Raw genomic sequence first — 17564 nt, forward strand, 5'->3', positions numbered from 1 at the left:
GAGTGTGTGAGACAGTGTGCGTGAGAGTGTACGAGAGAGAGAGAGAGTGCGCGTGAGAGTGTGTGTGTGAGAGAGAGAGAAAGAGAGAGTGTGCATGCAGGTGAGACAGAGTGTGAGTGAGTTAGTGCATGTGTGCGCGTGTGAGAGAGAGGGTGTGTGAGCGGGGTGAGGAGGAGGGGAAGGGAATTGAAGATCAAACCATTCAGTGGGGAAGACCTGAAACACTATATAGCCTCATTGCAATAAAAACTAGAGGGATTACAGCAACCAGGTGCTAGGGATTGCAACAACAACGGGGGTGGGGGTGGGTCACAACAACAACTTTGACAAGTTTCCCAAATGCACAGAGACAGGTCGGAGAGACAGGAAATGAGAAGAAGGAAACTACAAAGCTAAGTTCAGTGTGCGGGCAAGGATGTGGCAAACGCAGGACAATGTCGGCAAATGTGAAGTCCATTTTGGCAGGATGCATTAAAAGGCAAGTGTGTTATCTCAACGAGAGCTCTGTGATGCAGAGGGATCTGGGCTGTCCGAGGGCAGGAATCACAGAAGGGTGGTCTGCTGTTACATCAAGCAATCAGGAAAGCTAGTAGAATTGTATCATTCATCATGAAGGGACACAAAGTAAAAAGATTGCATCAGATTGTGCGGGGACAGAAACAACAAAGGAAGCGAAGGTGGGGTTGACATATTTCTTGATGGCACAGAGACGGGTCATGAAACCTGACGAGGACACAAGGAGGCTAGGAAGAGATCTGATGATGCATTCTCTCAGCGGGTCTGCACATGTTGGAACTCTCTCTCTTTCTCTCTGTGTGTACCTGGTGGTGGAGGGGCGGGGAGAGTTGGGAAGAACTAGACTCATTGGAGGTGCTGAGATTTGTGACAAGCAAGGGGGTGAAAGGTTATCGGGGGTAACGGAGAGTGGGGACACAAAGCAACAATGCAGATTAGCCACATTTCAGGATCATGGCTGAGTTCTGGGGTTGTCCCCAAAAACGATATCCAACTCTTTTTGTAGAGTCACACAGCATGGAAACAGACCCTTGGTCCAACCGAAGATTATCCCCAAACTAAACTAGTCCCACCTGCCTGCTCCTGGCCTCTAGCCCTCCAAACCTTTCCTATCCATGGACTTATCCAAACACCTTTTCAACGTTGTGACTGTACCACATACACTGCTCCCTCAGGAAATTCATTCCACACATGAACCATCCTCTGTGTAAAACATATCACTCCTCATGTCACTTTTAAATCTCTCTACTCTCATCTTAAAAATGTGCCCACTCGTCTTTACATCATCCATCCTGGGGGGGGAAAAAAATCTATCATTAAGGTGCGGCTCCAGTGGCGCAATCGGTCAGCGCGTGGTACTTATATGTCATGGGCGGCACGGTGGCACAGTGGTTAGCACTGCTGCCTCACAGCGCCAGAGACCTGGGTTCAATTCCCGCCTCAGGCAACTGTCTGTGTGGAGTTTGCACATCCTCCCCGTGTCTGCGTGGGTTTCCTCCGGGTACTCCAGTTTCCTCCCACGGTCCAAAAATGTGCAGGTCAGGTGAACTGGCCGAGCGAAATTGCCCGTAGTGTTAGGTGAAGGGGTAAATGTAGGGGAACAGGTCTAGGTGGGTTGCTCTTCGGAGGGTCAGTGTGGACTTGTTGGGCTGAAGGGCCTGTTTCCACACTAAGTAATCTAATTAACTCGATCAATATCTCCTCACGATTTTATAATTTTCTCTGAAGTCACCTCGCAACCTCCTATGCTGCCAGCGAAAAAAAAAGTGTCTCCCTATAACGCTCACCCTGTATTCCCAGCAACATCCTGGTAAATCTCCTCTGAAGCCTCTCCTGCTTTTTTTGAACAATATTCAATATTTTGACTTCGATCTTGACCTGTCTCTAGTCCGGTCAGGTCGATACGAGATAAAACATCCTCCTGCCGCTAACTAGATTATCATTCTTTTAAACTTAAGAGTAAATACAGTCCCATTCCTGCTTCCCATGTCCAGTTTCTGTGTCCACACCCATCGCGTGTTTCCTGGCGACGCTGGGTGTTTGGGGGAGATGACCCCGTGCGACTGTACCTTGGGAAGCCTGTCGATGATGTCAGGGTACTTGGAGGTATTGTTTTCTTGATTGCGGCTGTAGATGTGAATGTCTCCCGTGTCCAGGATGTGGATCTGAGAAAAACAGACAGCACAGCTGAGAACACACACACACCGAAACCTCCATCTGGCTCGGCCAGGAGCCACTGGTTACAACAGTCCCGACAGGAAACACAGAACAACAGCGGTGAACTCAGCACTGGAGGAGCGGCGAGAGACTGAGACAGGACCCTCCCTCCCCTGACCCCCGGTACCTGGAGGAGCGGTGACAGACTGAGACAGGACGCTCGCTCCCCTGACCCCCCGGTACCTGGAGGAGCCGTGACAGACTGAGACAGGACGCTCGCTCCCCTGACCCCCAGCACCTGGAGGGGCTGTGACAGAATGAGACAGGACGCTCGCTCCCCTGACCTCCAATAACTGGAGGAGCTGTGACAGATTGAGACAGGACCCTCGCTCCCCTGACCCCCAATACCTGGAGGAGCGGTGACAGACTGAGACAGGACCCTCGCTCCCCTGACCCCCAGCACCTGGAGGGGCTGTGACAGACTGAGACAGGACCCTCCCTCCCCGGTACCTGGAGGAGGTGTGACAGACTGAGACAGGACCCTCACTCCCCTGACCCCAAGTACCTGGAGGAGCCGTGACAGACTGTGACAGGACCCTCGCTCCCCTGACCCCCAATACCTGGAGGAGCGGTGACAGACTGAGACAGGACCCTCGCTCCCCTGACTCCCAGTACCTGGAGGGGCGGTGACAGACTGAGACAGGACCCTCGCTCCCCTGACCCCCTGTACCTGGAGGAGCGGTGACAGACTGAGACAGGACCCTCGCTCCCCTGACTCCCAGTACCTGGAGGAACTGTGACAGACTGAGACAGGACCCTCGCTCCCCTGACCCCCTGTACCTGGAGGAGCGGTGACAGACTGAGACAGGACCCTCGCTCCCCTGACTCCCAGTACCTGGAGGAGCTGTAACAGACTGAGACAGGACCCTCGCTCCCCTGACCCCCCCCGGTACCTGGAGGAACTGTGACAGACTGAGACAGGACCCTCGCTCCCCTGACCCCAAGTACCTGGAGGAGCCGTGACAGACTGTGACAGGACCCTCGCTCCCCTGACTCCCAGTACCTGGAGGAGCTGTAACAGACTGAGACAGGACCCTCGCTCCCCTGACCCCCCCCCCGGTACCTGGAGGAACTGTGACAGACTGAGACAGGACCCTCGCTCCCCTGACCCCCCCCGGTACCTGGAGGAACTGTGACAGACTGAGACAGGACCCTCGCTACCCTGACCCCCTGTACCTGGAGGGGCGGTGACAGACTGAGACAGGACCCTCGCTCCCCTGACTCCCAGTACCTGGAGGAGCTGTAACAGACTGAGACAGGACCCTCGCTCCCCTGACCACCCCCCCCCGGTACCTGGAGGAACTGTGACAGACTGAGACAGGACCCTCGCTCCCCTGACCCCCTGTACCTGGAGGGGCGGTGACAGACTGAGACAGGACCCTCGCTCCCCTGACCCCCAGCACCTGGAGGGGCGGTGACAGACTGAGACAGGACCCTCGCTCCCCTGACCCCTAGAATGCAATCCATGATGACCCAGCCCCACAAGTCTAATTTGCATTCGGGGTGAACACTGGTGACTGTCACTTCTTACCAACTCTACCCGGAGACAGGATGCAATGAATTGGTCACCTTGCGGGGTCGGGGGGAGGGGGGGGGGGGGTTGGAATGTTTAAACTTGAGAGAGAGAGAGAAAAAGAGAGATCCAAAGACATTTGTGTACAGAACTGGCTCAAAGGTAAGAGACAGAGGGTGGTGGTGGAAGGTTGTTTTTCAGACTGGAGGCCTGTGACCAGTGGAGTGCTACAAGGATTGGTGCTGGGTCCACTACTTTTCGTCATTTATATAAATGACTTGGACGTGAGAATAAGTAGTAATAGTTAGTAAGTTTGCAGATGACACCAAAATTGGAGATGTAGTGAACAGTGAAGAGGGTTACCTCAGATTACAACAGGATCTTGACCAGATGGGCCAATGGGCTGAGAAGTGGCAGATGGAGTTTAATTCAGATAAATGCGAGGTGCTGCATTTTGGGAAAGCAAATCTTAAAAGGACTTATACACTTAATGGTAAGGTCCTAGGGAGTATTGCTGAACAAAGAGACCGTGGAGTGCAGATTCAGAGCTCCTTGAAAGTGGAGTCGCAGGTAGATAGGATAGTGAAGAAGGCGTTTGGTATGCTTTCCTTTATTGGTCCTTTATTGAGTACAGGAGTTGGGAGGTCATGTTGTGGCTGTACAGGACATTGGTTAGGCCACTGTTGGAATACTGCGTGCAATTCTGGTTTCCTTCCTATCCGAAAGATGTTGTGAAACTTGAAAGGGTTCAGAAACGATTTACAAGGATGTTGCCAGGGTTGGAGGATCTGAGCTACAGGGAGAGGCTGAACGGGCTGGGGCGGTTTTCCCTGGAGTGTCGGAGGCTGAGGGGTGACCTTAAAGAGGTTTATAAAATCACGAGGGGCAGGAATAGGGTAAATGGAAAAAGTCTCTTCCTGGGGTGGGGGTGTCCAGAACGAGAGGGCATAGGTTTTGGGTAAGAGGGGAAAGATATTAAAGGAACTGAAGGGGGAACTTTTTCACGCAGAGGGTGGTACGTGTATAGAACGAGCTGCCAGAGGAAGTGGTGGAGGCTGGTACAATTGCAGCATTTAAAATGCACCTGGATGGGTTGGGAGGGAAATGGGCCGGGGGCTGAAAAGTGGGATTATATTATTTGGGATAACGGGTCAGCAATGGACTGAAGGGTCTGTTTCCGTGCAACACATCTCTATGACTCCATGAGAGAAGGGAAAGTGACGCAGAGAAGGAGTGAGGGCGGTGGAGAGATACAGAGAGAAAGAGGGAGAGGGACAGACATAGAGACACATAGAGAAGAGGAGGGAACGTGAAAGATAGAGGGTGGGAGAGACAGAGAATGAGAGAGAGGGAGAGAGGAGGAGACAAAGACACAAATGGGGGAGAGAGAGAGAGAGAAAAAGAGGGAGGGAGACAGAGAGGACAGAGGGAAAGTAAGAGACAGAAAGACAAGAGAGGGGAGTGAAAAAGAATGAGAGGAAGACACACACAAGGGGACAGAGAGATGGAGAGACAGAGGCAGGAGACCAGCTCCAAGCTGCAGATTCTGTAAACACGGGGTCAGGAGTGACGCGAATGGCCAGGCGCGGTTCCCACCTGTGCTCTCTCCCCATCGTATTTGTACTCGCAGGTAAACGCTGCTTCATCGAACCTCTTCATCACTTCCCCAATGCCTTTCGTTGGGTGGGCGAGCATCGGTTTCAGAGGGATTCCTGCAGCATACCACCGTCCATTAAACACCCCGTACTGGGATCACACTGTACACCCACACACTGTCCATTAAATACCCCACACTGTGATCACACTGACCCACACACTGTCCATTAAACACCCCACACTGGGATCACACTGACCCACACACTGTCCATTAAACACTCCGCACTGTGATCACACTGACCCACACACTGTCCGTTAAACACCCCGCACTGGGATCACACTGTACACCAACACACCGTCCATTAAACACCCCGCACTGGGATCACACTGACCCAAACACTGTCCATTAAACACCCCGCACTGGGATCACACTGTACACCCACACACTGTCCATTAAACACCCCGCACTGTGATCACACTGACCCACACACTGTCCATTAAACACCCCGCACGGGGATCACACTGACCCACACACTGTCCATTAAACACCCCGCACTGGGATCACACAGAACCACACACTGTCCATTAAACACCCCGCACTGGGATCACACTGACCCACACACTGTCCATTAAACACCCCGCACTGGGATCACACTGTACACCCACACACTGTCCATTAAACACCCCGCACTGGGATCACACTGACCCACACACTGTCCATTAAACACCCCGCACTGGGATAACACTGACCCACACACTGTCCATTAAACACACTGCACTGGGATAACACTGACCCACACACTGTCCATTAAACACCCCACACTGGGATCACACTGACCCACATACTGTTCATTAAACACCCCGCACTGGGATCACACTGTACACCCACACACTGTTCATTAAACACTCCACACTGGGATCCCACTGACCCACACACTGTCCATTAAACACCCCGCACTGGGATCACACTGACCCACACACTGTCCATTAAACACCCCGCACTGGGATCACACTGACCCACACACTGACCATTAAACACCCCGCACTGGGATCACACTGACCCACACACTGTCCATTAAACACCCCGCACTGGGATCACACTGACCCACACACTGTCCATTAAACACCCCGCACTGGGATCACACTGACCCACACACTGTCCATTAAACACCCCGCACTGGGATCACACTGACCCACACACTGTCCATTAAACACCCCGTACTGGGATCACACTGTACACCCACACACTGTCCATTAAACACCCCGCACTGTGATCACACTGTACACCCACACACTGTCCATTAAACACCCCGCACTGGGATCACACTGACCCACACACTGACCATTAAACACCCCGCACTGGGATCACACTGACCCACACACTGTCCATTAAACACCCCGCACTGGGATCACACTGACCCACACACTGTCCATTAAATACCCCGCACTGGGATCACACTGTACACCCTCACACTGTTCATTAAACACCCCGCACTGGGATCACACTGTACACCCACACACTGTCCATTAAACACCCCACACTGGGATCACACTGTACACCCACACACTGTCCATTAAACACTCCACAATGGGATCACACTGTACACCCACACACTGTTCATTAAACACCCCGCACTGGGATCACACTGACCCACACACTGTCCATTAAACACCCCGCACTGGGATCACACTGTACACCCACACACTGTTCATTAAACACTCCACACTGGGATCCCACTGACCCACACACTGTCCATTAAACACCCCGCACTGGGATCACACTGACCCACACACTGTCCATTAAACACCCCGCACTGGGATCACACTGTACACCCACACACCGTCCATTAAACACTCCACACTGGGATCACACTGTACACCCACACACTGTCCATTAAACACCCCGCACTGGGATCACACTGACCCACACACTGTCCATTAAACACCCCGCACTGGGATCACACTGTACACCCACACACTGTCCATTAAACACTCCACACTGGGATCACACTAACCCACACACTGTCCATTAAACACCCCGCACTGGGATCACAGTGACCCACACACTGTCCATTAAACACCCCGCACTGGGATCACAGTGACCCACACACTGTCCATTAAACACCCCGCACTGGGATCACACTAACCCACACACTGTCCATTAAACACCCCGCACTGGGATCACACTGACCCACACACGGTCCATTAAACACCCCACACTGGGATCACACTGTACACCCACACACCGTCCATTAAACACCCCGCACTGGGATCACAATGTGCACCCACACACTGTCCATTAAACACCCCACACTGGGATCACACTAACCCACACACTGTCCATTAAACACCCCGCACTGGGATCACACTGACCCACACATTGTCCATTAAACACCCCGCACTGGGATCACACTGTACACCCACACACTGTCCATTAAACACCCCGCACTGGGATCACAATGTGCACCCACACACTGTCCATTAAACACCCCACACTGGGATCACACTAACCCACACACTGTCCATTAAACACCCCGCACTGGGATCACACTGACCAACACACTGTCCATTAAACACCCCGCACTTGGATCACACTGACCCACACACTGTCCATTAAACACCCCACACTGGGATCACACTGTACACCCACACACTGACCATTAAACACCCCGCACTGGGATCACACTGACCCACACACTGACCATTAAACACCCCGCACTGGGATCACACTGACCCACACACTGACCATTAAACACCCCGCACTGGGATCACACTGACCCACACACTGTCCATTAAACACCCCGCACTGGGATCACACTGTGCACCCACACACTGTCCATTAAACACCCCGCACTGGGATCACACTGACCCACACACTGTCCATTAAACACCCCGCACTGGGATCACACTGACCCACACACTGTCCATTAAACACCCCGCACTGGGATCACACTGACCCACACACTGACCATTAAACACCCCACACTGGGATCACACTGACCCACACACTGTTCATTAAACACCGCGCACTGGGATCACACTGTACACCCACACACTGTCCATTAAACACCCCACACTGGGATCACACTGTACACCCACACACTGTCCATTAAACACTCCACACTGGGATCACACTGACCCAAACACTGTCCATTAAACACCGCGCACTGGGATCACACTGTACACCCACACACTGTCCATTAAACACCCCACACTGGGATCACACTGTACACCCACACACTGTCCATTAAACACCCCACACTGGGATCACACTGTACACCCACACACTGTCCATTAAACACCCCGCACTGGGATCACACTGACCCACACACTGTCCATTAAACACCCCGCACTGGGATCACACTGTACACCCACACACTGTTCATTAAACACTCCACACTGGGATCACACTAACCCACACACTGTCCATTAAACACCCCGCACTGGGATCACACTGACCCACACACTGTCCATTAAACACCCCGCACTGGGATCACACTGTACACCCACACACTGTCCATTAAACACTCCACACTGGGATCACACTGTACACCCACACACTGTCCATTAAACACCCCGCACTGGGATCACACTGTACACCCACACACTGTCCATTAAACACTCCACACTGGGATCACACTGACCCACACACTGTCCATTAAACACCCCGCACTGGGAACACAATGTGCACCCACACACTGTCCATTAAACACCACACACTGGGATCACACTAACCCACACACTGTCCATTAAACACCCCGCACTGGGATCACACTGACCAACACACTGTCCATTAAACACCCCGCACTGGGATCACACTGACCCACACACTGACCATTAAACACCCCGCACTGGGATCACACTGACCCACACACTGTCCATTAAACACCCCGCACTGGGATCACACTGTGCACCCACACACTGTCCATTAAACACCCCGCACTGGGATCACACTGACCCACACATTGTCCATTAAACACCCCGCACTGGGATCACACTGTACACCCACACACTGTCCATTAAACACCCCGCACTGGGATCACACTGTGCACCCACACACTGTCCATTAAACACCCCGCACTGGGATCACAATGTGCACCCACACACTGTCCATTAAACACCCCGCACTGGGATCACACTGACCCACACACTGTCCATTAAACACCCCGCATTGGGATCACACTGACACACACACTGTCCATTAAACACCCCGCACTGGGATCACACTGACCCACACACTGACCATTAAACACCCCGCACTGGGATCACACTGACCCACACACTATCCATTAAACACCCCGCACTGGGATCACACTGACACACACACTGTCCATTAAACACCCCGCACTGGGTTCACACTCTGCACCCACACACTGTCCATTAAACACCCCGCACTGGGATCACACTGACCCACACACTGTCCATTAAACACCCCGCACTGGGATCACACAGACCCACACAATGCCCATTAAACACCCCACACTGGGATCACACTGTACACCCACACACTGTCCATTAAACACCCCGCACTGGGATCACACTGTACACCCACACACTGTCCATTAAACACCCCGCACTGGGATCACACTGTACACCCACACACTGTCCATTAAACACCCCGCACTGGGATCACACTGACCCACACACTGTCCATTAAACACCCCGCACTGGGATCACACTGACCCACATACTGTCCATTAAACACCCCGCACTGGGATCACACTGACCCACACACTGTCCATTAAACACCCCGCACTGGGATCACACTGACCCACACTGTCCATTAAACACCCCGCACTGGGATCACACTGACCCACACTGTCCATTAAACACCCCGCACTGGGATCACACTGTACACCCACACACTGTCCATTAAACACCCTGCACTGGGATCACACTGACCCACACACTGTCCATTAAACACCCCGCACTGGGATCACACTGACCCACACACTGTCCATTAAACACCCTGCACTGGGATCACACTGTACACCCACACACTGTCCATTAAACACCCCACACTGGGATCACACTGACCCACACATTGTCCATTAAACACCCCGCACTGGGATCACACTGACCCACACATTGTCCATTAAACACCCCGCACTGGGATTACACTGACCAACACACTGTCCATTAAACACCCCGCACTGGGATCACACTCTGCACCCACACACTGTCCATTAAATACCCCGCACTGGGATCACACTGACCCACACACTGTCCATTAAACACCCCACACTGGGATCACACTGTACACCTACACACTGTTCATTAAACACCCCGCACTGGGATCACACTGTACACCCACATACTGTCCATTAAACACCCCGCACTGGGATCACACTGTACACCCACATACTGTCCATTAAACACCCCGCACTGGGATAACACTGACCCACACACTGACCATTAAACACCCCGCACTGGGATAACACTGACCCATTCACTGTCCATTAAACACCCCGCACTGGGATCACACTGACCCACACACTGTCCATTAAACACCCCGCACTGGGATCACACTGACCCACACACTGTCCATTAAACACCCCGCACTGGGATCACACTGACCCACACACTGTCCATTAAACACCCCACACTGGGATCACACTGACCCACACACTGTCCATTAAACACCCCGCACTGGGATCACACTGTACACCCACACACTGTCCATTAAACACCCCGCACTGGGATCACACTGACCCACACACTGTCCATTAAACACCCCACACTGGGATCACACTGACCCACACACTGTCCATTAAACACCCCACACTGGGATCACACTGACCCACACATTGTCCATTAAACACCCCGCACTGGGATCACACACTGCACCCACACACTGTCCATTAAACACCCCGCACTGGGATCACACTGACCCACACACTGTCCATTAAACACCCCGCACTGGGATCACACTGACCCACACTGTCCATTAAACACCCCGCACGGGGATCACACAGACCCACTAAACACCCCGCACTGGGATCACACTGTACACCCACACACTGTCCATTAAACACCCCGCACTGGGATCACACTGACCCACACAATGTCCATTAAACACTCCGCACTGGGATCACACTGACCCACACACTGTCCATTAAACACCCCGCACTGGGATCACACTGACCCACACACTGTCCATTAAACACCCCACACTGGGATCACACCGACCCACACACTGTCCATTAAACACCCCGCACTGGGATCACACTGTACACCCACACACTGTCCATTAAACACCCTGCACTGGGATCACACTGACCCACACACTGTCCATTAAACACCCCGCACTGGGATCACACTGACCCACACACTGTCCATTAAACACCCCGCACTGGGATCACACTGTACATCCACACACTGTCCATTAAACACCCCGCACTGGGATCACACTGACCCACACACTGTCCATTAAACACCCCGCACTGGGATTACACTGACCAACACACTGTCCATTAAACACCCCGCACTGGGATCACACTCTGCACCCACACACTGTCCATTAAATACCCCGCACTGGGATCACACTGACCCACACACTGTCCATTAAACACCCCACACTGGGATCACACTGTACACCTACACACTGTTCATTAAACACCCCGCACTGGGAGCACACTGACCCACATACTGTCCATTAAACACCCTGCACTGGGATAACACTGACCCATTCACTGTCCATTAAACACCCCGCACTGGGATCACACTGACCCACACACTGTCCATTAAACTCCCCGCACTGGGATCACACTGACCCACACACTGTCCATTAAACACCCCGCACTGGGATCACACTGACCCACACACTGTCGATTAAACACCCCGCACTGGGATCACACTGACCCACACACTGTCCATTAAACACCCCGCACTGGGATCACAGTGACCCACACACTGTCCATTAAACACCCCGCACTGGGATCACACTGTACACCCACACACTGTCCATTAAACACCCCGCATTGGGATCACACTGACGTACACACTGTCCATTAAACACCCCCCATTGGGATCTCACTGACCCACACACTGTCCATTAAACACCCCGCACTGGGATCACACTAACCCACACACTGTCCATTCAACACCCCGTACTGGGATCACACTGACCCACACACTGTCCATTAAACACCCCGCACTGGGATCACACTGTACACCCACACACTGTCCATTAAACACACCGCACTGGGATCACACTGACCCAAACACTGTCCATTAAACACCCCACACTGGGATCACACTGACCCACACACTGTCCATTAAACACCCCGCACTGGGATCACACTGACCCACACACTGTCCATTAAACACCCCGCACTGGGATCACACTGACCCACACACTGTCCATTAAACACCCCGCACTGGGATCACACTGTACACCCACACACTGTCCATTAAACACCCCGCACTGGGATCACACTGACCCACACACTGTCCATTAAACACCCCACACTGGGATCACACTGTACACCCACACACTGTCCATTAAACACCCCGCACTGGGATCACACTGACCCACACACTGTCCATTAAACACCCCGCACTGGGATCACACTGTACACCCACACACTGTCCATTAAACACTCCGCACTGGGATCACACTGACCCACACATTGTCCATTAAACACCCCGCACTGGGATCACACTGTACACCCACACACTGTTCATTAAACACCCCGCACTGGGATCACACTGACCCTCACACTGTCCATTAAACACCCCACACTGGGATCACACTGACCCACACACTGTCCATTTCACACCCCGCACTGGGATCACACTGACCCACACACTGTCCATTAAACACCCCGCACTGGGATCACACTGTACACCCACACACTGTCCATTAAACACTCCGCACTGGGATCACACTGACCCACACATTGTCCATTAAACACCCCGCACTGGGATCACACTGTACACCCACACACTGTCCATTAAACACCCCGCACTGGGATCACACTGTACACCCACACACTGTCCATTAAACACCCCGCACTGGGATCACACTGACCCAAACACTGTCCATTAAACACCCCACACTGGGATCACACTGACCCACACACTGTCCATTAAACACCCCGCACTGGGATCACACTGACCCACACACTGTCCATTAAACACCCCGCACTGGGATCACACTGTACACCCACACACTGTCCATTAAACACCCCGCACTGGGATCACACTGTACACCCACACACTGTCCATTAAACACCCCGCACTGGGTTCACACTGTACACCCACACACTGTCCATTAAACACCCCGCACTGGGATCACACTGACCCACACACTGTCCATTAAACACCCCGCACTGGGATCACACTGACCCACACACAATCCATTAAACACCCCACACTGGGATCACACTGACCCACACACTCTCCATTAAACACCCCGCACTGGGATCACACTGACCCACACACTGTCCATTAAACACCCCGCACTGGGATCACACTGACCCACACACTGTCCATTAAACACCCCGCACTGGGATCACACTGACCCACACACTGTCCATTAAACACCACACACTGTGATCACACTGACCCACACACTGACCATTAAACACCCCGCACTGGGATCACACTCTGCACCAACACACTGTCCATTAAATACCCCGCACTGGGATCACACTGACCCACACACTGTCCATTAAACACCCCGCACTGGGATCACACTGACCCACACACTGTCCATTAAACACCCCGCACTGGGATCACACTGTACACCCACACACTGTCCATTAAACACCCCGCACTGGGATCCCACTGACCCACACACTCTCCATTAAACACCCCGCACTGGGATCACACTGACCCACACACTGTCCATTAAACACCCCGCACTGGGATCACACTGACCCACACACTGTCCATTAAACACCCCGCACTGGGATCACACTGACCCACACACTCTCCATTAAACACCCCGCACTGGGATCACACTGACCCACACACTGTCCATTAAACACCCCGCACGGAGACCACACCCTGCACCCACACACTGTCCATTAAACACCCCGCACTGGGATCACACTGTACACCCACACACTGACCATTAAACACCCTGCACTGGGATCACACTGACCCACACACTGTCCATTAAACACCCCACACTGGGATCACACTGACCCTCACACTGTCCATTAAACACCCCGCACTGGGATCACACTGACCCACACACTGTCCATTAAACACCCCGCACTGGGATCACACTGACCCACACACTCTCCATTAAACACCCCGCACTGGGATCACACTGACCCACACACTGTCCATTAAACACCCCGCACTGGGATCACACTGACCCACACACTGTCCATTAAACACCCCGCACTGGGATCACACTGACCCACACACTGTCCATTAAACTCCCCGCACTGGGATCACACTGACCCACACATTGTCCATTAAACACCCCGCACTGGGATCACACTGACCCACACATTGTCCATTTCACACCCCGCACTGGGATCACACTGACCCACATACTGTCCATTAAACACTCCACACTGGGATCACACTGTACACCCACACACTGTCCATTAAACACCCCGCACTGGGATCACACTGACCCACACACTGTCCATTAAACACCCCGCACTGGGATCACACTGACCAACACACTGTCCATTAAACACCCCGCACTGGGATCACACTCTGCACCCACACACTGTCCATTAAACACCCCACACTGGGATCACACTGTACACCCACACACTGTCCATTAAACACCCCGCACTGGGATCACACTGACCCACACACTGTCCATTAAACACCACACACTGGGATCACACTGTACACCCACACACTGTCCATTAAACACCCCGCACTGGGATCACACTGACCCACACACTGTCCATTAAACACCCCGCACTGGGATCACACTGACCCACACACTGTCCATTAAACTCCCCCCACTGGGATCACACTGACCCACACACTGTCCATTAAACACCCCGCACTGGGATCACACTGACCCACACACTGTCCATTAAACACCACACACTGGGATCACACTGTACACCTACACACTGTCCATTAAACACCCCGCACTGGGATCACACTGACCCACACACTGTCCATTAAACTCCCCCCACTGGGATCACACTGACCCACACACTGTCCATTAAACACCCCGCACTGGGATCACACTGACCCACACACTGTGCATTAAACACTCCACACTGGGATCACACTGTACACCTACACACTGTCCATTAAACACCCCGCACTGGGATCACACTGACCCACACACTGTCCATTTAACACCCCGCACTGGGATCACACTGACCCACACACTGTGCATTAAACACTCCACACTGGGATCACACTGTACACCCACACACTGTCCATTAAACACCCCGCACTGGGATCACACTGACCCACACACTGTCCATTAAACACCCCGCACTGGGATCACACTGACCCACACACTGTCCATTAAACTCCCCGCACTGGGATCACACTGTACACCCACACACTGTCCATTAAACACCCCACACTGGGATCACACAGAACCACACACTGTCCATTAAACACCCTGCACTGGGATCACACTGACCCACACACTGTCCATTAAACACCCCGCACTGGGATCACACTGACCCACACATTGTCCATTAAACACCCCGCACTGGGATCACACTGACCCACACACTGTCCATTAAACACCCCGCACTGGGATCACACTGTACACCCACACACTGTCCATTAAACACCCCGCACTGGGATCACACTGACCCACACATTGTCCATTAAACACCCCGCACTGTGATCACACTGTACACCCACACACTGTCCATTAAACACCCCGCACTGGGATCACACTGACCCACACACTGTCCATTAAACACCCCGCACTGGGATCACACTCTGCACCCACACACTGACCATTAAACACCCCGCACTGGGATCACACTGACCCACACACTGTCCATTAAACACCCCGCACTGGGATCACACTGACACACACACTGTCCATTAAACACCCTGCACTGGGATAACACTGACCCATTCACTGTCCATTAAACACCCCGCACTGGGATCACACTGACCCACACACTGTCCATTAAACTCCCCGCACTGGGATCACACTGACCCACACACTGTCCATTAAACACCCCGCACTGGGATCACACTGACCCACACACTGTCCATTAAACACCCCGCACTGGGATCACACTGTACACCTACACACTGTCCATTAAACACCCCGCACTGAGATCACACTGACCCACACACTGTCCATTAAACACCCCGCACTGAGATCACACTGACCCACACACTGTCCATTAAACACCCCGCACTGAGATCACACTGACCCACACACTGTCCATTAAACACCCCGCACTGGGATCACACTGACCCACACACTGTCGATTAAACACCCCGCACTGGGATCACACTGTACACCCACACACTGTCCATTAAACACCCCGCACTTGGATCACACTGTGCACCCACACACTGTCCATTAAACACCCCGCACTGGGATCACACTGTACACCCACACACTGTCCATTAAACACCCCGCACTGGGATCACACTGTACACCCACACACTGACCATTAAACACCCTGCACTGGGATCACACTGACCCACACACTGTCCATTAAACACCCCACACTGGGATCACACTGACCCTCACACTGTCCATTAAACACCCCGCACTGGGATCACACTGACCCACACACTGTCCATTAAACACCCCGCACTGGGATCACACTGACCCACACACTCTCCATTAAACACCCCGCACTGGGATCACACTGACCCACACACTGTCCATTAAACACCCCGCACTGGGATCACACTGACCCACACACTGTCCATTAAACACCCCGCACTGGGATCACACTGACCCACACACTGTCCATTAAACTCCCCGCACTGGGATCACACTGACCCACACATTGTCCATTAAACACCCCGCACTGGGATCACACTGACCCACACATTGTCCATTTCACACCCCGCACTGGGATCACACTGACCCACATACTGTCCATTAAACACTCCACACTGGGATCACACTGTACACCCACACACTGTCCATTAAACACCCCGCACTGGGATCACACTGACCCACACACTGTCCATTAAACACCCCGCACTGGGATCACACTGACCAACACACTGTCCATTAAACACCCCGCACTGGGATCACACTCTGTACCCACACACTGTCCATTAAACACCC

The 17564-nt window shown here is 52.9% G+C and overlaps 1 protein-coding gene across 1 annotated transcript in view; it reads right to left on the reverse strand.

Moving 5' to 3' along the window:
* The window catches only part of lig1 (ligase I, DNA, ATP-dependent), a 92892-nt gene that overhangs the window by 13009 nt on the left and 62319 nt on the right, over nt 1-17564 (reverse strand). The window contains exons 13-14 of the mRNA XM_087984590.1: nt 5342-5457; nt 2085-2180 (exon numbers count right to left, since the gene is read on the reverse strand). Of these exons, the coding sequence (XP_087840716.1) occupies nt 2085-2180; nt 5342-5457 (212 nt within the window). The remainder of the gene's footprint in view (nt 1-2084; nt 2181-5341; nt 5458-17564) is intronic.

This window comes from Chiloscyllium plagiosum, unplaced genomic scaffold (genome assembly GCF_037043375.1).
Source record: "Chiloscyllium plagiosum isolate Xiang-an unplaced genomic scaffold, Cpla_swu_hap1 HiC_scaffold_49, whole genome shotgun sequence".
Classification (NCBI taxonomy): Eukaryota; Metazoa; Chordata; class Chondrichthyes; order Orectolobiformes; family Hemiscylliidae; genus Chiloscyllium; species Chiloscyllium plagiosum.